General features: G+C 37.5%; 1 protein-coding gene and 1 long non-coding RNA gene across 8 annotated transcripts in view; one reads left to right on the top strand and one right to left on the bottom strand.

Moving 5' to 3' along the window:
* Window positions 1-25,208, top strand: part of slc25a22a (solute carrier family 25 member 22a) — a 46,094-nt gene that overhangs the window by 797 nt on the left and 20,089 nt on the right. For 6 of the 7 annotated variants that reach the window (XR_012400127.1, XR_012400129.1, XR_012400128.1 and 3 more), the window contains exons 2-4: window positions 18,452-18,615; window positions 20,393-20,518; window positions 20,606-20,661. Coding sequence is in view for 2 of the 7 variants with exons in the window: in XM_001922037.7 (XP_001922072.1) it covers window positions 18,596-18,615; window positions 20,393-20,518; window positions 20,606-20,661 (202 nt within the window). In the remaining 5 variants the exon portion in view is untranslated. Of the gene's footprint in view, window positions 1-602; window positions 670-18,451; window positions 18,616-20,392; window positions 20,519-20,605; window positions 20,662-25,208 lie in introns of all 7 variants that reach the window. The other variant, XM_073942622.1, reaches the window with a different exon arrangement.
* Window positions 3,355-4,697, bottom strand: LOC141380859 (uncharacterized). The gene is made up of 2 exons (XR_012400167.1): window positions 4,007-4,697; window positions 3,355-3,901 (listed from the first exon to the last, which is right to left on the bottom strand). It is a non-coding gene; the product is annotated as an uncharacterized lncRNA (long non-coding RNA).

Below are 25,208 nucleotides of genomic sequence, written 5' to 3'. Positions count from 1 at the left end.
CTCTTGAAATGATTGTGTGTTTCAGCATGTGTCACAGCATTAAAGGGTCAGTTCACACAGAAATTAAAATTCTGTCATCATTTACTCACATTTGACTTGTTTTTTTTCTGTTAAACTCAAAAGATGATATGTAAAAAAAAAAAAAAAGTTAAAAACCTGTAACCATTGACCTCCATAGTTATTGTTAATTCCTACTAAGGAAATCTGCTTACAAGTTTGCAACATTCTTCAAAATACCTTCTTGTGTGCAGCAGAATAAAGAAACTCATAAAAGTTTGGAACCACTTGAGGGAGAGTAAATAGTAAGGAAATGTTCATTTCTTTCATCTTACTGTACCAAATACCACCTTTTGAAGACAACACTTTGCTGATACAATATAAATATCATCCCAGGCCCGGATTAGCTAATCGGGAGGACCGGGAGAATTCCCGGTGGGCCGGTCTGTTTTTTGGCAGCGAGGGCCGGTGTCCATAGCTCCAGAATCTGTTGCTTACAGCAGTCACACTTTTTAAATTAATATATTTATTTACTTGACCACAGTCTTCTTATTCAATATTTTACCGCAGCTTATCATATAACTTGATCATTTCTTTCTGAACAGTTATTGTGGTTCAGTGGCTAGCACGTTAGTCTTCGACTCAGCAGACCCGGGTTCGAATCTCGTCAAGGTAATCCTTTTATTTTTATTGTTAAGACATAATTCTGTTAGGGTTGTTGAACATTTGAAGTTCTAAAGCAGTTGTTTTCTCAAAAAAAACGTGATAGTGTCATTAGAAACTGAATTGTATTTTAATATAGTCAGTCGTGAACTGAGGTGGGCCGGTCTGAGGCTTGAAACTCCAGGGCTGAAAAGGAGTCCCACTCCGGCCCTGTATCATCCTATTGCATTTTTACAACAATTCTATACGAGTATATGAGATTTAACTCCATCCAGGTCTTGGTGACTTTTTGTCTTTAGTTTCTTCATTTTTTTATTACAAAAAAGCTAAAACCTGTCAAATGTAATACTAAAGAAAAATCTTATACAGCCTACACCTTAGATGACCTGAGGGAGAGTAAATTACCAGCACATTTGACACATTTACAGGTGAAATGTCCCTTTTAATTTCTGCTGAAATACTGTACATATTTCAGTCTCCAGTTTAGTTTAGTCTTGCCTAATCTTCACCTTTACGATGTGTGTCTTTCTAGCACAATCTCATCCCAGGTGACCTTTAGTGTGCGTAAAACTGACGGGCAAAGGTGAAAGATAACTAGTTAAAAGCAGCCGAACACCTTGAAGATTACACATTTCTTGAACAAGTTCTCCTACAGTCGCAGATGTCTTGGAGAAATTCTCATGCTATAGTTACATATTATATAAAGTTACATTAATTAAGATTTCATATATTAATATTTGTTTATTTTTGTGTCAACCTATAGACGAAAATATTCTTTTATTATAGATTTCAGAGACTTTCTTTTGGCTTTTTACAGATTTTTACTGAGCACTGAGAGAGAGTGAAACAGCGGGCACACACACACACACACACACACACAGTACATCAGCAAACTAATTACTAGCAGATAGTGAGAGCTCATGTACTGAGTGTCTGATGTTCATCTGGTTCTGTCTTCTTATCACTCGGCTTAACACTCAGTGAATCTGTCTTTACTCTTGAGTCAGTCACTCAACACCCTCGGCTTATTTCTACACATATTGATCCACTGGACAAACTTGGAGACGGCAAATTTGAAAAAACAAACAAACAAAAAACAAACTTGATGTTCTTTTATCTCTTTCTTTTTTTCTTTTAAAGTGTAATTTTTGATTAGCTTTTCACAAAATATAAATAAATATTTTTACATCATTTATATATAAAGTTGAAGTCAGAATTATTAGCCCCTCTGTTTATTTTCCCCCCCAATTTCTGTTTAACGGAAATTATATTTTTTAACATATTAAATATACTTTCAAAAAGTAAAATTAAATAAAATTCTGTCTAATATAATTGTTATTATTTTTATTATACAGTACCTGACAATAGTCTTGTCGTCTATCTCAGTTGTAAGAGCAACAAATAATAACTTGACTTCTAGTTGATCATTTGGAGAATCTGTTGAGCTGCATCCCAATTATCACAAATACTGCAGGAGACCTACTGGAACCCACATGGAGCCAAGATTCTCACAGTATTCAGTCAAGTTTGGTGAAGGAAAAATCATGGTTTGGGGTTACATTCAGTATGGGAGCGCGTGAGAGATCTGCAACATCAACAGCCTGAGGGAGCAAGACATTTGTGCTGCCCGTTACATTACAAACCACTGGAGAGGGCAGATTCTTCAGCAGGATAGCGCTCCTTCTCATACTTCAGCCTCCACATCAAAGTTCCTGAAAGCAAAGAAGGCCAAGGAGCTGCAGTATTGGCCAGCCCAGTCACCAGATATGAACGTTGTTGGGCATGTCTGGGGTAAGATGGAGGAGGCATTGAAGATGAATCCAAAGAATCTTGATGAACTCTGGGAGTCCTGCATGAACGCTTTCTTTGCCATTCCAGATGACTTTATTAATCAGTGATTTGAGTCATGTCAGAGATGTATGGATGCAGTCCTCCAAGCTCATGATGGAGTCAGACACAATATTCATTCTGTCTCCACTGCAGCAGGACTTTATATTCTACACTGGACATTATTTCTGTTAAGAGACAAGACTTTTGTCTAAGCAGAGTCAGACCTTACTGTCCTAATTTAATAATTAATAATCAAGGCATGATTATATTTTATTTTTGTAAAATAACTGTAATCTAGAGGCCTTTGCCTTTCATATAAGCCACTTCTGATACCAAATGATCAACTAGAAGTCAAGTTTTTTTGTTCCTAAAACTTGGATAGGTGACAAGACTTTTGCTAGGTAGTGTGTGTGTGTGTGTATATATATATATATATATATATATATATATATATATATATATATATATATATATATATATATATATAAGATAAAACAATAATAAATGTAATATATTTATTTTAGTATTATAAGTATATAAAAATATAATACAAATATTATTTTTTCAGAAATTTATTTTATAATTTTAAAAATGATTGTTAATACATTTAAAAAATGAGAAATATCATTAATGTAAATAAAAGCTAAGAAATATTTTTCCACAATGATGCCTCTATATCTATATATTTTTTTCCCATTTATGACAATAAAGTAACCGTCCCTAATTTTATATATTTATAAAATATAAAACTATTTGACAATATTATACTAAGTATTATTATTATTATTAATAATACATAAAATCATCAATAATGTTCCCATCTTCTCGTTTTGTTTCATAGTTATCATCACTCTGCTCTGTATATTTCAGACATTAAAATATCTTTAATGACCCACTTCAGTAAATATAGTAATCATACTTGTCCTGATGGGCAGCACAGTTGCACAGTGGGTAGCACATTCCCCTCACAGAAAGAAGGTCGCTGGTTCAAGCCTCGGCTGGATCAGTTGGCATTTCTGTGTATAGTTTGCATGTTCTCCCCGTATTGGCGTGGGTTTCCTCCAGGTGCTCCGGTTTCCCCCCACAAGTCCAAACAAATGCACTATAGGTGAATTGGGTAAGCTAAATTGTCCGTATGTGTTTCCCAGAGATGGGTTGCGGCTGAAAGGGCATCCGCTGCGGAAAAACTTGCTGGACAAGTAGGCGGTTCATTCCGCTGTGGCGACCCTGGATTAATAAAGGGACTAAGCCGACAAGAAAATGAATGAATGAATGTATGTGTGTGTATGAGTGTGTATGTGTATTTCCCAGGGATGGGTTGCAGCTGGAAGGGCATCCGCTGTGCAAAACATATGCTGGATAAGTTGGCGGTTCATTTCGTTGTGGCGACCCCTGATTTAAAGGGACAAAGCTGAAAAGAGAATGAATGAATGAATGAATAAGTATATTTGTTCTGATGGATCTTGGCATCTCTGGAATGCTGATAAATGTTGAGCTGAATTAAGTTTATTCTCACCAGTCGCATCTACACGCAGCCGGCATCAGTTAAATTTGACTCCACATCATGTCTGACGATTATAATCCTGTCTGGAGGTGTTTAATCAGCAAACACAGCTGGACTATTCTGATCCTGAGGAATATCCGTATCTCCAGAGATCACAGACTGAAACCATGACAACAGAGATGAAGAGACAGAGAGACAGAAATACTGTAAATAAAAGAGCCAGAACACACACACACACACACACACACACAGTCAGCCCAGCATCTGTTATCAGCGTCAGATGAATGACGGGTGTGGTGTTGTTCAAAGGTGGACTGAGATTTTTCTATGAGATTCAGAACAAGCTGTTCCCTGCTGGATAAACCAGGTCATGACAGCTTAAAGGGATAGTTCACCCCAAAAAATGAAATTTCCTGTTTGAAGTGGGTGCCTTTCTGTCTTTGGTAGAGCATTAAAGAAGATTTTGACCTGAATCCAGGTTTTGATTTTAAGAATAACCACATAAAAACAAATCCAAATCATAGCCACGGCTCCTGTTGACACACTGAGGCCTTGTTAAGTGAAACGATTGCTCCGTGTAAGATATTGAACATTATTTCAAACAACCTTTTTAAACAGATCTCAGCGTATGTGCAAATGTAGTCCGATTGTAGTCCGGCCAGTTCATTGATGAATGCATTAGGGCATGCACTTGGACTGGAGCTTAGGTGACACAGTTTGTTGATAGATATGGTGGATATGGTTGTTGAGTTACCAGCCCTCGCGGATTTGTTGTAGAAGAAACAGCCTTATAAAAATGTTATTTTTGGAAAGAGAGAGAATTATTTGTTAGTTATTTGTCGCTCACCCAAAGAAATCTACAAACTCTTACCATATCTGTAAAAAATATCTATTGTAGCTTGAAACTGTTAAGCTGACTTAACTTAATTTTTTTTATTATGCTCATACAACGGACTTACTCACTTTAAATAAAGCCAACTAATCGCTTTAATAGCAATGGGTTTACTCACTTTTTTAAGTAAAGTCAACTGATCACTTAAAAAGCAACAGGTTTACTTACTTTTTAAAGTCAACTAATTGCTTTAAATTCAACAGGTTTACTCAACTTTTTTAAAGGAAAGCCAACTAATTAAATTAAAAGCAACAGATATACTCAACTTTTTACAGTAAAGCCAACTAATCACTTCAGAAGAAACGGGTTTACTTAACTTTTTAAAGTTAAGCCAACTGATTACATTAAAAGCAACGAGTTCATACACTTAAAAAAAAAAGAAAAGACAATTAAAAGTAACAGATTTACTCACTTTTTAAAGTAAAGCCAACTAGTTGCTCTAAAAGAAACCGATTTACTCCACTTTTTAAAGTAAAGCCCACTAATTGCTTTAAAATCAACTTGTTTACACTCTTTTAAAGTTTAGCCAACTAGTCACTTTTCACAGTGTATGGTATTCAGGCCCGTAGCCAGCCTGGTGTAAGGGGTGGTTCTTTTTTTCTCAAAAAGTGGACCTTTTTGCAGTTATACGCCTCACTTTCTATTTAACTATGAGATTTAAATATACTGCATTTTAGTGACTTTTTTGCTGGATTAGCTAGTCAGATGTCATCATAACCACACTTTTTGATGTACTAAAATATTTCCTAAAAATTGCAGTTAAAAAAATGTAAACAAGACAAATTTTTAAAATACAAAATTATTACATCATATGTCATTAGGAAAAAATAGCAATCTGTGAAAGTTTAAAAGTAAAAAAAAACTTTCATTTATTAGACAAAAAACAAACTGGCCAGCACATTCAACTGTCCTCAGTTTGGCCTGTTCAATAAAAAATAATAATTAAAACATAATAATAATAATAATAATAATAATAATAATTATAATACAATAATAATTATGTCTTCTGATTTTTTCTAGCCTCTTTGGTTAAAAAAATAAAGCATTTTTCGATGGATTATTTTCATTATTTATGATGGCATAGCAGTCAAAATAGGATGAAAATAGGACAAATGTGCTCATTTGGGTCAAATTCTGGAGTGAACCTTTGTCAGTGAGGGGTGGGTCTTCCGAACCACCCTGGCTACAGGTCTGAAAAGTTAGAACATGTTTTATGCTTATAGTAAACATGTTTTAATAGAGTTTTGGCTGTAAAAGCGCACGTACAGGTGTTTCAGTCGCAGATTTTCTCCAGGTAATCTTTTATTTAGTTTATATTAATTTTGTCCAAAAAATTATAATACCTATCCAGCTTCATCTGGAATGCATGCCAAATCACCCTCTGAAGTGTTTTGAGCATTCAGGTTATCCGATCAGAATAAGTGAGCAAACAGCCTCAAAATCACAGACGTGACGGGATTAGCGCCTTTTGCTGTAAAGTGACATCTGACAGCTGAGGACTCCGCTTGCCATTAAATAACTTCATCGGGCAGTTATTTAAAAAATTTCAGAAATAGGAAAGGGAGATCATGTACTGGACAAGTCAATAAATATACAGGACATCCAGGCTAATGCGGCCAGTTAGCCTAGAACCTCAGGGGCAGATTTTCATCTGTCAGGAATTAAGTCACTTACCTGTTTGGCAGTCTTTTTGAACATATGTTCAATATTTTGCGATAATGACGCCGCTGCCTGCCTTTTCTGCCTCAATGCTCTTTCGATTAACAGCGTAACTCACCATGGATGTCGCATCAAAGATTTAAATGTGACCACTCAGTGGGTTAGGTCACGTAAATCGCGTCACATTATTGTGGCTTTGAGGCTCTATGGGATTCGAATTACTGGCCAGAGTTATTTAAAATTACACTTTATTATAATATATGAAATATAAATATATTATATTATTATATAATAAATATATTATATAATATTAAATTACATAAAATAATTAAAAGGACAAATTCTGGACCTTTTGGCCGTGGGGGGTGGTTCGTTCGAACCACCCGAACCCCCCCTGGCTACAGGCATGGTATTGTATATAATTTTATTATATAATATATAGTTATTACAGAAGAAAACTGTGACATGACCAGAATTACTGATTCACACAGGCATACAGACACACACTTAAACACAGAGTCTAGCTTCACCAGCTGTTTGTGTTCTCAGGTCGGCCTTACCTACTTTCGTCTCCTCCTCCTCCTGTCCTCTCTCTTTCCCTCCCTCCGTGTCCTCTCTCTCCTCCCACCAGCTGTCTCTCATTACAGCTCCCTCTTCCCTTTCTCTCTCTTTACACTCCTCTATCCTCCTGCATTCTCTGTTTGGCAGAAAAGCAGCATGTTCATGGATGTGCTAATGATCGGCGTTTGATCTAATCACTGAGAAACGTGATTGGCTGTTGTCAGAGTATAAAAAAAACTGAAGGCACAAACATGAACAAGATCTAAATGTAGTCCCATAAATTGATGATTTTCGTTTGTTTTTGCAATACACTTTAATCACAGTGGTTGCCATTATGGTCTGAATTGCTTCATTTAGTTGATTCTATACTGTTTTCTGAGATCTGTTTATTATGTAACAGGATATTTACATTAAAAACACTACAGGGCTCAACAATAAGGACTGCCCGGTGGCCCGGGGCCAGCATGCGAGACGCTTTGGACAGTAGACAGAATTGTTACTGGCCCGATTCGCAGTGCCTTGTCACAAAAGTTCAATTTGTCTGCGAATATTTTTTAATTGCATATGAATACAGTCTTAGAATTGAGAAACAGTTTGTGCTTTAAAGCCTTTAAATGCTGGCTTCTCAGTGATGTCGTAAACACCATATTGCTTTTCGGTTCCTTCTATCTGATTGGATGTTGTGAGGATGTCGTTTTTTTGCAACCTGGTAAAAACCAGTACAGCAAAATGAATTTATGAGGCTAAAAGAATGTCTTGGAAGCAGACATTTACGTGGGTACAATGTGAAGATATGCTCATTATACATTTATTAACATTTAAAAAATATAAAAATTCTAGATTCAAACACATTTTTGACACAATATTAAAAACATGTGGCTAAGGAATAGCTATTAACTTAACTTTTTTTTGGGTGGGGCTAGTAAAAATATTGGCAGGGCAAGTAAAAATCTAAACCGTTGGCCCAATCGGGCCAGTAGAAAAAATCCTTAGCGTTGAACCCTGCACTATAATTCATCATATATTAGACAAACCATCATAATTTAGAAGTGGCTAATATACAGTGCTTGCGTAAAGTATTGATAGCGCTTCACTTTTTCTTAATTTTTTATGTTACAGCCTTATTCCAAAATAGATTAAATTAATTTATTTCCTTAAACTTCTCTACACAATACCCCATAATGACAATGTGAAAAGAGTTTTAGAAATTGTTGCAAATTTATTACGAATAAAAAAGCTGAAGAATCACATGTACATCAGTATTCACAGCCTTTGCCGTGTGTCACATTACGGATTAAAACGGAAACAAAAGGTGCGGATCCAAGTGCAGATTTATTAATATATATCGTGGAGAAACAGTGGCAAAAAAATCCAAAACCCAAGTGCAAAGTAACAAATAAACAGCAAAACAAGAAACTATGACAAATTAAACATGAACTAGACTTTAGCAAGATACAAGAACAAGATCAGGAACAACAAACTCGATAGACAAGACTTACTGGATATAACTTGACAAGAAAGACAAACGACGCGATGACAAACAGTGGTGGAATGATAGAATATATAGTCCAGATAATCAACGGTAAACAGACACAGCTGTGATGGCAGATCAGTGTACGTGTTCCGGGTGTATGCGCGTGGTATGTATGGATTTGTAGTTTTTGGGCGGTGTAGTTCACTCTCAGTGTGCGTTGAACTACAGCGCCCTCAGGTGGTCACTGACAGTCATGACATTGTGAAGCTCTAAATTGAGCTCAGGTACATTCTGCTTCCACTGATCATTCTTGAGATGATTCAGCAGCTCCATTGGAGTTCACCTGTGGTCAATTCAGTTGGTTGGACATGATTTGAAAAGGCATACACCTGTCTGTATAAGGTCCCAGTGCATGTCAAAGCACAAACCAAGCATGAAGACAAAGGAACTGTCTGTAGACCTCCGAGACAGGATTGTCTCAAGGCACAAGGCTGGGGAAGGTTACAGAAACATTTCTGCTGCTCTGAAAGTTCCAATGAGCACAGTACCTCCATCATCTGTAAGTGGAAGATGTTTGAAACCACCAGGACTCTTCCTAGAGCTGGCCGGCCATCTAAGCTGAGTGATCAGGGGATTAGTCAGGGAGGTGATCAATAACACTATGGTCAGTCTGTCTGAGCTTAGTGGAGAGAGAAGAACCTTACATAAGGACAACCATCTGTGCAGCAATCCACCAATCCGGCCTGTATGGTAGAGTGGCCAGACGGAAGCCTAGAATTTGCCAAAAGGCATCTGAAGGACTCTCAAACCATAAGAAACTAATTTCTCTGGTCTGATGAGACTAAAATTGAACTCTTCGGAGTGAATGTCAGGCGTTATGTTTGGAGAAAACCTGACACAGATCATCACTAGGCTAGTACCATCCAGTCCAGTACAGTGAAGCATGGTGGTGGCAGCATCATGCTGTGGGGATGTTTTTCAGCAGCAGGAACTGGAAGACTAGTCAGGATAGAGGGAAAGATGAATGCAGCATCTTTCAGAGACATCCTGAATGAAAACCTGCTTCAGAGTGCTCTTGGCCTCAGACTGGGGCGACGGTTCATCTTCCAGCAGGACAATGACCCAAAGCACACCGCCAAAATATCAATGAGGTGGCTTCACAACAACTCAGTGAATGTCCTTGAGTGGCCCAGCCAGAGCCCAGACCTAAATCCCATTGATCATCTCTGGAGAGATCTGAAAATGGCTGTACACCTTCGCTTCCCATCCAACCTGATAGAGCTTGAGAGGTACTGCAAAGAGGAATGGGCAGACATTCCCAAAGACAGGTGTGCCAAGCTTATGGCATCATATTCAAAAAGACTCGAGGCTGTAATCGCTGCCAAAGGTGCATCAACAAAGAATTGAGCAAAGCTGTGAATACTGATGCACATGTCATTCTTCAGCTTTTTTATTTTTAATAAATTCGCAACAATTTATTTTTTCACAATGTCATTATGGGGGATTGTGTGTAGAATGTTGAGAAAAGAAACACATTTAATCCATTTTGGAATAAGGCTATAACATATAAAAAGTGGAAAAAGTGAAGCACTATCCATACTTTCCGGATTCACTGTACAGTAGGTACTCCATTATATGGCAATAATAGTCCAATGTACTTTTTAACAATACCATAGTACACAAATTGTAGCGATTTTTATGCTATCACATGCAGGCCCTGGATTGGCTAATCGGGAGGACCGGGAGAATTCCCGGTGGGCCGGTCTGTTTTTTGGCCGTGAGGGCCGGTGTCCCTAGCTGCTCTCAGCAGTCACACTTTTTTCTTCTATTTATTTATTTGACCATAGCTTTACTCTTTTTAATCATTATTTTGCCGCAGTGCCGCTCTTTTTATTTATTTTCTCGCAGCCCTGTGAGAAAAATGCAGCCTGCAGGTTAACTAACGTTAATGATGATGATGTAATGTAACTATCGACCCCAAACAGCGGCACCTTAGTGAATATAAGAATTCGAATAAAATGAATAACCTGCTCACCTGCTCAATGAAAATCAAATGATTCACTACATTAATAAATCTGACATAACTTGATCAGAAATCTAAAAATAGGAGAAAAAGATTGAGCCATCAAAAGGAAAGTAGTGCGGTGTCTTGAGGGTCACAAGTCATTAGTCATTTTTGACTCTCACTGTAATAGCGCCAATGTGGTCCTGTGGTAAGCACATTGCATTTCAATGTCGCAGACCTGTGATCGAATCTCCCATGAAATTTATTTATTTATTTTTTTTTTCGATTTTATTGTTAAGACATAAAATACTGTAAGGGCTGTTGAACATTTGAATTTCTAAAGCAGCAGTTTTCTTGAAAAGGACGTGATAGTGCCATTAGTAACTGAATTGGAATCAGTCGTGAACTGAGGTGGGCCGGTCTGGCTTGAAACTCCAGGGCTGAAAATGAGTCCCACTCCGGCCCTGATCACATGGCTTTCAAAAGTTAGAGGTTGATCCTTGTGCTCAACAACTCTTAAAAAAATGTATTTATTATATTTTAAATTTATAAAACAGTAATACTGTATTATTAACACTAATTGTATCATTTCAAATCAAAATAACCACTTCCTATTTGAATATGTGTTGAGATGTAATTTACTCTTGTGATGGAAAACTGAATTTTCAGCTTCATCGTGGACATCATTTGTGATTCTGAATTTGCCTATTATCAATGTTGATACATATTTTTCAGGATTTTAATCTTAAAACTGTTACTTTTGATCAGTTTAATACATATTTGCTGACTTTTGGACAGTGCTGTACTGTATGTAATAAACAATATATCTTATTAGCATCTTACTATGAACTATTAGTCAGCGTAGACGTGTGTATGAACGTATTAGCACTGTACACAGTATATGTCCCTTAATCCCATGCAATGGACATTTACTCACACATAAACGACGTATCTGATGTACCACTGAAGATGAGTGTGAAATCTCTGGTGCTCATTCACAGCACTTCTACAGCCATCTTCAGTCCGTCGCCATGGCAACTATCTCACGTCTGTACTGTAGAAATATCCAGTGTTTGGAGAGATGATCATGCAGATCAGAGCCGCTTCAGAAGGTCACAGGTCGCCTTGTTGTTTTGAATAGTTGATATCATGCAGTGTTGTTCCAGTCTCAGGAGTTTCAATTCGAGGTCAGGTGCTTTATTGTTGGTTTTAAAGTGCAAACATGCATATTTTGCAGTGCATGCTGGGTAACAGCTTAGGGGTTTTAGTGAAAGTGCTCATTTATTGATATTAATTCCTCCTCAGTGGCATTTAATTTAGATAAAAGTTGTTTTAGTAAAAACATGCTCAGTTCAGTTTTGCCACCCAGGCTCATTGGGAATATGTGCCCAGGGCTGTATTTTTAAGAAATAAAAAACATGTACCCTGCACTACATTTTCTTGCAGTTTTTGTTTTCACTAATCCACTAGATGGCGCAGTGTAGATTTTTGACAATCTCAAATACGTTTCTGGGGCGCGTTTTCTCATATGTGCCATTTCTCATGAATTTAATTCATCTTTATCATAGATATATACAATAGATGTCGCCTACCCTGTTGTTGTCTATTGGAAGGAATGCGTCAATAGAGCCGCCATTTTGGAACAGGGTAGCGCTCTTTTAAAATGAATGCGGGACCAAGGTAAAGTGGAGGACTGTGGCCATCCAAAGCCAGAGATATACACATATATCTATGATCGGGAGTTTTCCTGGATGTTAGTATGCAATTTTTTTTTCTAATTACGAAAATTATAATTTGACACCCCTTTTTACATTGATGGATCAGTGACCGCATGGGCATTCCTGACAAAAAGCTTGTGTTTGTGTGTACAGAAATGTACTATCCACCCTTCCTGTTCAATTTGATCTAATCCGTGTCCTGAAACACAGATCCTATCCTGCTTTCACTTCTCATACTGACGGAGGGAGCGATTCGTTTGTGAATGAATCTCCGTTATGAACGACTCGTTCACTAGCCGACAATAATACAAGTTTCTGGCAGCGCAGCATCAAATTGTCATATTTCTTTTGCATTGTTTGCTGATTTTATTCAACAAAACTAGCATAAGCCGAGTATTTAGTGCGAGTTGGAGCTGCTTTGCCTTATGGTGAATGCAGTAAGCGACTATATAATCATCAATAACGTGACCTGTTTAGCACAAAAGTTCAGAACATACAAATACTCAAAAAAACTTAATCTTACCTATGAAATGTTCTGTGTTTGTGCTTTGTTTTCTTTGTTTGCTCATTACTACACCCGTAGACAGCGCTAAAGTCCTGCATCTTCACATAATAACACTGTCTTGACTAGTGCGGTTAAATGACATTAGTCCTGGGAGCACTGTACCAATGTGGCGGCGCTATTGACGCATGCTCAGGGTCCCTATGCGATATCTAGTGTACATATCTATGCATCTTTATTTCTATAGCGCCTTTACAATGTAGATTGTGTCAGAAGATTATAGTAAATTAAAACTGTCAGTCCAGTTTTCAGAGTTCAGTTCAGTTCAGTGTGGTTTAATTTCCACTGCTGAAAGTTCAAACACTGAAGAGCAAATGCATCGATGCGCAGTGCTAAAACAAGCTAGCCAGAGGTGACACTGTGTTTAGACTGGTGTTTAGACCGGTCAATTGTTGGTCAGTTTAGTCAGCTCTAGGTACGCGGGAGTAGTTTGGAGCGTTCCATTGGTTTCTGCTGGTTTTAAAAGAGCAACAGACTGATAGATTCGTCTGACAGTCACAAGATCAAACCACTGCTGACACAAAAACAGCATTCTCAGCTTCTTCTGTTCCTCTGTGCACTGAGACTGAAAGCTGATCAGTCACGGAGGACTCTCAGAGTAAACTTTCATCGCTCGCATGTCACTCTCATGTATGTTTTCATCAAACTTTTTGTAAAAATTGCTGCAACACATGCTGTGGCTGTGGAAAATACATACATATACAGTTCATTCAGCTAATTTGAAAGTAGATAGTGCTGATTTCAATTTATTTTGATACATCTGATTAGAAATAAATGTAAAAACTATAGAGAAGTGTTATATATAAACACTTTAAAAGCTACAGGAAAACTGTGAAAAAATATGCAAATATAGAAATGAAAACTAATTCAAAGTATTATTTAAAAAAAAAACACTTGTAACCAGTGGCTGTTTTGAGTTATCTGGGACTTTTCTAAACTTTAGGTTTAATTCTTGACGTTGTTATTTTTTCGTCTGGCAACTGAAATCTCTGTTACTAAGATTATATTTCAGTTAGTTAAAATGCAGCAGTTTTAGGGTTGCATTTACCCCTCAGTGTTTTCAAATAGAAATGTTTTTATGTGTTTCATTTACCTGACAATGGCGTTTTGGGGACCTGCAGATGCAAACGTTTGAAACGTGTTTCAAAGTGTACGATTTTTGAAAACAATCATTCATTTTCTTTTCATTTTCTTTTCCCTTTATAAATCAGGTGTCACCACAGTGGACTGAACCACCAACTTATCCAACATATGTTTTACGCAGCGGATGCCTTTATAAACTAATTTGGAGAGGGTCACGTGCCTATGATAGCTTGCAACCGGTCCCGTATTATTCAATTCATGATTCACCAATCAGACGATTCCTAAGCCACTATAAATACTCTAAGTTCCATATAACAGCCACCTTTGTTTTGAAGAATCCCCCCTTCCACCCCAACTCCTGGCACGGTGGCCCAGTGGTTAGCACTGTTGCCTCTCAGCTAGAACGTCACTGGTTCTAGTCCTTACCAAGCCACCCGACGTTTCTGTGCAGAGTTTACACAATCTCCCTGTGCTCTAGTGGGTTTCCCCCAGGTTCCCCGTTTTCCTCCCACCCACCGTCCAAAAACATGCAACTTAAATTAATTGACTACTTCAAATTAGCACCATAGACATGCACCTAGTAGTTCAGAGCAATCACTATCTGTTTATTAGCTACTACATCAGGGGAGTTCTCGAGATCTACCTAAGCTAAAACTCCCCTCTCGCCTTGCAAACGGGAGGGAGCCCCAGGCTCGAGAGTCTTATGAGCTAAGGGCTCTCATTATTATTAATCATCAGCTAAGTGTGAACTCTTGAAGTAATGTATTTTGAAGAAAGCTGGAAACCTGTAACCATTGACTTTCATCGTAGTAGTTTTCCCTACTATGGAAGTCAATGGTTACAGGTTTTCACCATTTTTCGAAATATCCTCTTTTTCATTCATTGATTTTCTTTTCAGCTTATTTCCTTTATTTATCCAGGGTCGCCACAGTAGAATGAACCGCCAACTTATCAAGCACGTTTTTACGCAGCCGATGCGATATATTGATGTCGATATATTGATTAGCATGACAGGCCTAGTTTGGAACCACTTGAGGGCAAGTATATTGGGTACGTTTTCAGTTTAGGGTGAATTAAGTTTCTAACATTCAATATTTTATCTTTACTTGACCTTCGTGTCTCCTGGAAGTCACGTGAAAGACGTTAAATATCTGCGATTTACAGTTTTCTGATATCAGAAACTAGTGTGCCAGTCAAAACAACCCTGATATTCCTTTGAATGGAGAGACGGATGGAAATATAAGGACAGGAAGTTTTCCAAACCGTTCTGTGTTTATTAAAGAGATCAAAAATAAGATCTTTATTCTGTTGAACACGAAAGAAGATATTTTGAAGAATGTCGGAAAGAGGCAGCCATTGACTTCCATCTTACTTCTGTTTCCTATCAATGTTTACAAGCTTCCAACATTCTTCCGAATATCTTCTTTTGCGTTCAACAATAAAATAGTGGGTAAATATTCCTTTTTGAGCCAAATGTCCCTTTAGTGCTGATCTAACAAGATTTATATCTCTCACGAATGCACTGGGTGAAGAAAAAAAAAAAAGAGGAAACCAGTCAGAGAAAATGCAGAATTGAAGGTAGAGTCCAGTCCAGTCAGCAGAAATCAGGAAATGCATCAGTGGAGAGCGAGAGGAAGAGAGGGAGGGGAAAAAGGGGCGATTGGCTGGACGGAGGGGAGGTACGAGGGCAAGGGAGAAAGACTGACTGTCTTCAAGACGTTCAAATTCCACATATGATTAGCAGGAAACACACACACATACACACACACACAACTCATGCGCCCTTTCCCTCTCACTTTGCATGACCATCAACACTTGTATACTGTACATCAAGTCATGGTTGTAGAGAACTGGTTTGGGTTTGAGGTCATGCTCCAAATAGGTTTACATTTGAACAGCATTTAAAGTATGTTTCAGTAGCGTAAACAGTGTTATTATAGTTAAGCAAGCATCCACCAGGAAGATCACTGATGTGATTTTTATCAAGAGCAGTATCAAAAAAACATGCATAAGGCCATTTTTTATCACTTTTAAATAATATTAATAGTAATAGTATATGATTTGTATTTTGTAAAGTGCCTTTAAAAGTTGCTTTCTCAAATCACTTTAACAGCAACATCACAGGACAAAGCAGCACACAAATACATGACAATACAATAGATTTACAAAAGCAGAACAGAGCCCCACGTTGGGTTCCCAGAGATGGGTTGCGGCTGGAAGGGCATCCGCTGCGTAAAAATGTGCTGGATAAGTTGGCGGTTCATTCCGCTGTGACGACATAAAGGGACTAAGCCGACAAGAAAATGAATGAATGAATGAATGAAAGCAGAACAAACCTGCTTTTTTATTATTTTTATATATATAAATTTAGATTACTTTTTTTGACCTGTTTGGTTTGTCCAAGTTTGACTCAGAGTTTGGGTGACACACACACACACACACACACACACACACACACACACACACACACACACACACACACACACACACACACACACACACACACACACACACACACACACACACACACACACACACACACACACACACACACACACACTCATCTGCACTGGTCACTTTATGCAGACACACTATACTACCTCCCAATATGTCACTGTCACTTTATCACAATTATCATGTTTACAAGTTCTTTTTGCACTATACTGTTTTTTTTTATCTGCACAACTCTGGTTTACTCTGCACTCATTGCTATATGCCCTTAATGTCACTGTATTGTTTACAATTTTTATTACATATGTATATTTTTTTTAGACCACATTTATGTGCAATGTATATACTGTAAATTTTCTTTCTTTTTTTTCTTAAACTCTACTATTTTTATATATATATATATTTTATATTAATGTTAAGCACCTTGGGTCTGAGAGTAACGCAATTTCGATTCTCTGTATGTCCTGTACATGTGGCTGAATTGACAATAAAGCTGACTTTGACTTGACTTTGACTTTGAAACAATTTAACAGTTTCCTTTATTGTAAAAAAGCTTTGAGACAATGTTTTTGTGTGTGTTTTTCCATATACAGTTGAAGTCAGATCTATTAGCCCCCCTTTGAATTTTTTTGCTTTTTAAAATATTTCCTAAATAATGTTTAATAGAGCAAGGAAATCGTCACGGTATGTCTGATAATATTTTTTTCTTCTGGAGAAAGTCTTATTTGTTTTATTTCTGCTAGAATGAAAGTTTAAGTTTTTTTTATTCGGCTAGAATGAAAGAAGTTTTTTTTTTTTTTTTTAAACTATTTTAAAGTCAAAATTATTAGCCCCTTTAAGCTATATATATTTAAATAGTCTACCCTAACATGATAGAATTACCCTAACCTGCCTAGTTACCCTAATTAACCTAGTTAAGCCTTTAAATGTCACTTTAAGCTGTATAGAAGTGTCTTGAAAAATATCTAGTCAAATATTAATTACTGTCATCATGGCAAACATAAAATAAATCAGTTATTAAAAATGAGTTATTAAAACTATAATGTTTAGAAATGTGTTGAACAAATCTTCTCTCCGTTAAACCGAAACTGGGGAAACAAATAAACAGAGGTGCTAATAATTTAGGGGGGCTAATAATTCTGACTTTAACTGTATGTCAAAATTTTATATTAATAAATAATATAAAACTATTTTCCAGTTCTGGGTTGTGGCTGGAAGGGCATCCGCTGTGTAAAACATATGCCAGAATAGTTGGCGGTTCATTTCGCTGTGGCGATCCTAAATAAATTAGTGACTGAGCTGAAGGAAAATGAATGAATAATTAATATGAAATTATATTACTATTAATATCAATTACAGCATTTGGATTTTGATTGCACTGACTCATATCACGATGTTAGTTTTATTTGTAATAAAATTTTGACTTGAGTCTGGATGGAAACAGAATGAACTCTATTTACCCCTTTGCCTATTTTTACTGCTGCTATTGGGGTCAAATACATGTAAATGTTCAAAATAAAACAAATAGTTGTACTCATACTCTTAATTGAATTCCCTGATTTGATTACAGCCAAATTCTTTTCGAAGCTTGAATAACCTAAACAGCAGTGGTTAACTGTTACTCCATTCATTTGAAGTACATCAGGGCCTTCACACTGAAAACACACTAACTTTTACTCATTTTATTTAGTAATCATTTATCACCGTCCAATTAATACCCAGTGCATCAACTCAAGCCCTGCCCTACATTTATTAATTCTGTCGAAATCCTGTTTCAGTCGCCAATTTTTCACATTACGGAAAGATATGCTGTTTCATGACTTAAAAATAGACCTGTTCCCAATTTTACCCCAAAATACAACAAGACTCTTGAACTCAGAACTATTTTAAACTTCTGCATTCACCAAAGTGTAATGAGAATAAAAATAAGACAGATGGATGAGTCCAGTGGGAAGAATTTCTGGAGTCAAACAGCGAGAGATGACACCTGTATTACAAACACACTCTCAATCACCCTCTCTGTGTGTGTGTGTGTGTGTGTGTATGTTTCAGATATCTGCCAGAGGAACGTGAATGCACTGAGATCCCAAAACCAAAAAGTCTTGGAGAAGCCTGCAAAGACCGTCGCCTTAAACACACACACATACACAAACACAAACACACACACACACTGAAGAAGTACAGGGACCCAGATAAATGGCTGACAAACAGATCAGGTGAGTTTTAAAAGTCAGAAATCACTAGACTTATGCTGATGTATTCAATATGTTAGAGATAAAGTACATCCAGGTGGTTGTTATCGCAGAATAAATCCCGACAGGTTTATTGGCAGCCCGACGCAAAGCGGAGCACTGTTGTCTAAAACTGACAAGATGGCGCCAAACAGGCAAAAGTGCAAAGCTGTCAGAAACGAAAACAGCTGATGGAGTATACACTAACCTGTGCATTATTCAGACACAAGATGGCGCCAAACAGTCAAAAACGCAAATCTGACAGAAACAAAAACAGCTGATGGAGTATACACTAACCTGTGCATTATTCAGACACAAGATGGCGCCAAACAGTCAAAAACGCAAATCTGACAGAAACAAAAACAGCTGATGGAGTATACTCTATTCACGGATTATTCAGATACAAGATGACACCAAACAGTCAAAAGCGCAAAGCTGACAGAAACTAAAACAGCTGATGGAGTATACACTATCCTGCATATTATTCAGACACAAGATGGCGCCAAACGGTCAAAAACACAAAGCTGACAGAAACTGCAACAGCTGATGGAGTATACACTAACCTGCGCATCATTCAGACACAAGATGGCGCCAAACAGTCAAAAATGCAACGCTGACAGAAACCAAAACAGCTGATGGAGTATACACTAACCTGCACATTATTCACACACAAGATGGCACCAAACAGTCAAAAACATATAGCTGAGAGAAACTAAAACAGCTGATGGAGTATACACTAACCTGCGCATTATCCAGACGAAAGATGGCGCCAAACAGTCAAAAACAAAGCTAAAAAAACGAAACCAGCTGATAGAGTATACACTAATTTGCACATTATTCAGACACAAGATGGCGCCAAACTGTAAAAAAATGGCAGAAACGAAAACAGCTGATGGAGTATACACTAACCTGCGCATTATTCAGACACAAGATGGCGTCAAACAGTCAAAAATGAGCAGATACCAATGAATGTAAATGGATGTGAATGTATTCACTGATGTCAAGGTGAAGTTCTCGAATGAGCCTGTGTTATTTATCGGTTGTTATCTCAGAATAGCAAACCTTAGAATGTCACGACTGACCAATCACAATCGAGTATTCCAGACAGCATTGTAATAAATCGTGATAATCATTCACAATATTGATATGGTGGAGAACACCATGAATAGTTATTATTAAAAAAATGTACAGTTCTTTTTAAGACTATTAAGGTTGTGTTCATAACAATGCCAAATACTTGGAGACATAATTGATTAGATTAATACGTCACGTTTCACATGTTAATCTAGCCTACTACATGCTCAAATATTGATCAAAAATACTCTCGTTTATAAGACGATTCGTATGCGATTCGTATGTCGGATGTCTTCTGAGGCGCAGTCATTTATTATGTACAGTAAGAAAAAAAGGCCCAAAGTAGCTTCTCCTACCGCAGCAAATTCCATATATATATATATATATATATAATTTTTTTTTCTTTGACTCTTTGAATGTAAACACTGCTTTATTCGCAAATGCTTTATTCAATACCTCAGTTTTACGCATAAGTCTAATTCACATTTTTAGATAGAATCATAGCTAGTGTAAGGTATGCAAGCACCACACCACAGCAAGTGCATACTAATGCCCTGGCAACTAAATAAACTCGTAGCCATCTTACAGACAGAATAGTAACTCCTTAGCAACCGCCCCAAACCAAATTGCACTCAAAATCCAGGAATGCTGATCTTCTTGTGTTTGTCTCTTTACATTTTTGCTTCAGTTTGCCTGCCAAGCTAATAAACGGCGGTGTTGCCGGACTGATCGGCGTTACGTGTGTGTTCCCCATTGATCTGGCCAAGACTCGCCTTCAGAACCAGCAGAATGGATCCCGCCTCTACACCAGCATGTGAGTGTTCAAACACACGATTCGAATCACAGAGAGAGATTCAGTTCCACTGATTCACATGTACATTATATGTGTTGCGTTCTGCAGGTCAGACTGCCTTATTAAGACCATACGGTCAGAGGGATACTTCGGCATGTATAGAGGTAAGTGCATGTGTTAAAGTGCCCGTAAGATCCAACATTGGTTTATTCTGAAAACATGGCCCTATATACATTTCTGGAAATCACAAATGATGTATCCAGAAGTATGTATGGCTGCATTTCATTTTTAAAATGAATGCTACAGAGTGGTATGACGCCATTACTTTTGCGCTTACCAGCTGACTGCTTACCTCTGTATGGATGGATTTCCCACTGTTACCAGTTTGTCCAAAGGCTCACCGCGTACGTCGGCGGACTTGAGATGCAAAGAGGAGTTGACCGTGACGACATTGTTTGATTGAGTGGGTGGGTGAATCGGTGCTTTTAAAAACACTATTGGTTGGGTTTAAGGAAGTGGGTGGGCGGCTCAATCGGTGCTTTTGAAAACACTATAGGTTAGGATAAGAGAAGGAGACGAGTGGGTGAGTCGATCGGTCAGTCAGTCGACAGTGGCTTCTGGTGGATTTACGCGAGACTAGCAGATGTAAATGGCGAAAACAAAAACTCCAAAAAAACGTAGCTCCTGGGACGTATTTGGCGCTCTCCAGAAATGTATATAGGGTTACGTTTTAAGAATGTAACATTTTTAGATACTAGTATCACTATGTTAGTATTAAACTATTAAAGTAGTTAACTGAGACAAAATCTGCATTAAGCGGATATAAACATATATAATTATTTGGATTAAAAAAATTTTTTTGACGTCGCCTCGGACTTCAAATCTTCTGATTGAAATGCTTTCTAGTGTCTGACATGCTCCGGGCCCTCAAGATGCTATTGATAAATGCGCTTAAGCTCAACCCCTCTAGGAGTAGAGCTGTGATAAAAAACGAAATGCTATTTTCATGGTTTTGTAAAAAGGGGAGGAGCTACTTCATGTACCGCCCTCTCCATGTTTCAGTTGAGATTATCTCACACGCTGAACAAAAATACACTTCACCTCTAAAGGGGTGGTCCAAAGTGTATTTTTAAGGCTTGGTTGTGTTTAGAAGATGCTAAGCAATGTGTGCTCATGATTCATTTGTAGAAAATCACATGATCTTTTTTATATATCTTACTTTGATTTTATACAGCTAGTCAGCTAACATGAAACCACTGTCATATTTCCTAGTTCCTCCAAAAGGCCTGCACTTAAGAGGCAGTAATTGGTTAGCTAACAATGTGCTGTGACTTGCGGATCGGCTCCATGTCAACAGGAAAATTGTTATGCCCCTACAAGCATGCGCTTTTGCGCTGTGTAAATCCGCTTGTTAAGTTGTGACGTATGAAATACTGTTTCCGGGTCTAAGCCGCTACTCATTTGAATTGAGAAAATGTTCGTTTACGGCCTTTTTAGCCATATCACACGTTAAAGTGAATTTTATATAGAATCATGGTGTACACAACAGTACCTGGACTTGCTGCATCGCAAATACCAAAATTTTAAGTTTATAAAAAATTAATCACTTTCTGGCCATCAGATTTTAGGCATGGATACTTAATATTTTGATCGTGATTTTCGAAAGTATTACATCGCTTTGTAAACGTTTTTTACTACCATTTGTTGAGTCTCCCAATTCAGTTTGGACACGGAAGCCGCTTTGTGTGACGTCACACTTAGCAAGTGGATACTGTCAGTCAGAGCAGCTGTTAGCCGTATCAGTTTGAAACTGAATCAACCAGACAATGAAAAGCATTAACCTCATTTATGCTCTCTAAAATAAAATCTGACAAGTGTCTTTTATATATATTGGGGTTATAAGCATGTTTAAGTAATATGAAACGTTCACACATCTTCTGCCAGTTATTTGAGATGTAGAAAGCACGGAAATCGGCCGCATAGAGAGACACTGCAGCCCTGGTGGAGATTGTGGGTGTTTACAGAGGTTTGACTGATACATATGAATGTGTAGCTAAATTGTTAGTGGTGCCAAACAGCATTTCCCATTGTTTACATCCTTGTTTACAACATACCATTAACGCTAGACACTGTGCATGTAATAGATCAGTTTAAAAAAAAAAACTTTGTCCACAGCTTTGTCTATTATAATTAGAGCTGCTCCTTCTTTGAGGAGTTTTTAGCTGAATCCAGCACTGAACTGGGAGAGATTCTGGAAGCTGTCCGTTGTCATATATTATATATATATATATATATATATATATATATATATATATATATATATATATATATATATATATATATATATATATATATATATATTTATTTATTTATCACGATTCTCTGGAACAGAATTAAAATTAAATTGTAAGCACTCCTCTCTTTGTGTCTTGTCCTTTGAAAGCCCAAATACAGAAACAGAAGAAGCTCTCTAGAAATAACAGCGTTTGGATGCCATTTTAGCTTTCTTTGCTATAGCATTATAGCACCTCTGGCCACACCCCTTTACTGCGCTGTGTATATGCGCGTAATCCATAGACTGTAAAAGATATGGACGTAGTATCCATGACGTCACCATAGGTTTCTGAAGAACCCAAAACAAGCTACCAGTAGATGTGGCCAACCATCGCTATTTTGTTTGCTCGTCATCGCATTGACCAGGGGATACCAAACAAGGGCAATGAGGTGAAGCCGTGAGTACAGTCGCCTGTTAGCATTTTGCTTATACAGGTTTTTCTTTGGTAGAAATGCTTTATACTTCATTACCTGCAACTCGTTTGTGTTCTGACCACATGTTCTTGGTTGTACACTATATCAATAGTTTATATCAAGTGTTTAGACTTTAAAACACTTTTATAATACACTGAGGCACCAAACATTGTTCTTATGACGTTTTTCAACAGGACAACATAAATTACTTTCAAACACTATAAATATAGTCTGTGTTAGTAAATGCAAGGCTGTTTATGAAATCCAGGCATATAACACTGTATGACAACATATCAGACGAGTGTTCTAGAGCCTACAGCTAATCAATCTGTCAGATTCTGGAGTGCTTTACAGGTCCAAAGAAAAATATAAATGATAAATGATCTTAAATAAAACAAAAACATTTATAGAGATGGAATATAAGTATATCAGGGCTCGAAATTGCGACTGTTTTGTTCGCATATGCGCCCAAAATTTTATCTATGCGACCTCAAAACATATTTGGGAGCATTTGTGCGACTGAATAAAATTGGTGCCGTGCGACCGGTTTTCACTGAAAAATGTTAACCACACAAGCGGGTTTAGGAGACGTCCAAGCAGAACGCATCTTAACACAAGAGACGCCAAACGCAGCGCTCATACATAGTTTAAAACAGTTGTCATGTCAACTTGCTGCAGTAAACAAAGCGTGCAATGCTTGCCCCGCCTTCAAGCTCTTCTCATTGGTCCACTGCTCTAGCACTGAATGCGACCGGATTGGTTAATATCAGCTGTCAATTCCTGTCTATGACTTTCTTTAGATGACAGGGAGAGCTACAACCACGAACATGTAAAGCACTGAAGATGAGAGAATGAAAACAACACTGTCAGATTTAGTTTTAGAAAACATCTAAGTTTCAAATAATGGTACATCTGATCAGTGATCATGTGCTGACTGTCAATCCAGCATTTACACTTTTCGAAGAGTGGATAAAAGACTTCCAGTGTAATGATGACTAAAGCATTCATCATAAAGTCGATGTGACAGAGTTTGCAGGTAAAATCTACACATTTTAAGCACGAGAGGTTCTGTTTAATTCTTCATTTAATCGTCAGGATGCTATCAGCTGTGTGCAGGTGGCAGCTATATGTAAAATGTAACACCACGTAAACCATCGCAAAAGGGACTTGCATTCATAAAGATAAAACTAATATTGCAGCTCATGAAAAAATCGATAATGCTGTGAAGATGACGTTTGCAAATAATAAGTAATTATGTCAGTATTATTTGTGCAAAAAAAATTACACGTCCAAGCAAAAAGGTTAATTTCGAGCCCGGTATATTATTTAACTCACCTGGGAAATGGAGGCCACGTGAATGATTTGTGAGCACAATTAAGTGCACACAGCATGCCATATCATCTGATAACTGTAAGAAATAAGTCCAAAAAGCAACTGACTGTGTAAAGCCACATAAAACAACATAAAAATATGACGTATATGCCGAGTTCAGCAGCTAATCAGCAGGAATCAGCTGAGGTGAAGTGACGGCGATCAGCGAGACCTAGCTGTCACTCAAGTGGCCACGCCCTTAATTATGCAGACTTAATATACCTTAATATAAACGAAACAGATGAGTTCACCCCCTCACAGTTGTCAGGAAGGGTATTATTAGCTGTATGAACTAAAATCGTTCTATGTACCAGGCTGTAAACACCTTTCTCTCTGCTGTATTTAACAGTGGGCTCAATAGAAATTTGCTCCATATGAAGCCAGGACTAGTGGAATTTCAATGAATTGCAGTTTCAGTTACTTGCGTATTTGCTTCATGAGGGAGAGCGAGAGGTTGCCGCCTGGCGTAACCTGAAGCGTTTGTGATCTCATTACCCCGGATGTATTTTTTTGTAGTACCCAAATTTCATTCGATAAGCTAACTCCAATGTCTTCAAAGCCAATGTCTCCCTTTGCATTGAACTTTGATCGT

Source organism: Danio rerio, chromosome 25 (assembly GCF_049306965.1).
Source record: "Danio rerio strain Tuebingen ecotype United States chromosome 25, GRCz12tu, whole genome shotgun sequence".
In the NCBI taxonomy this organism is placed as follows: Eukaryota; Metazoa; Chordata; class Actinopteri; order Cypriniformes; family Danionidae; genus Danio; species Danio rerio.
This window is presented reverse-complemented; position numbering and strand designations above follow the sequence as displayed.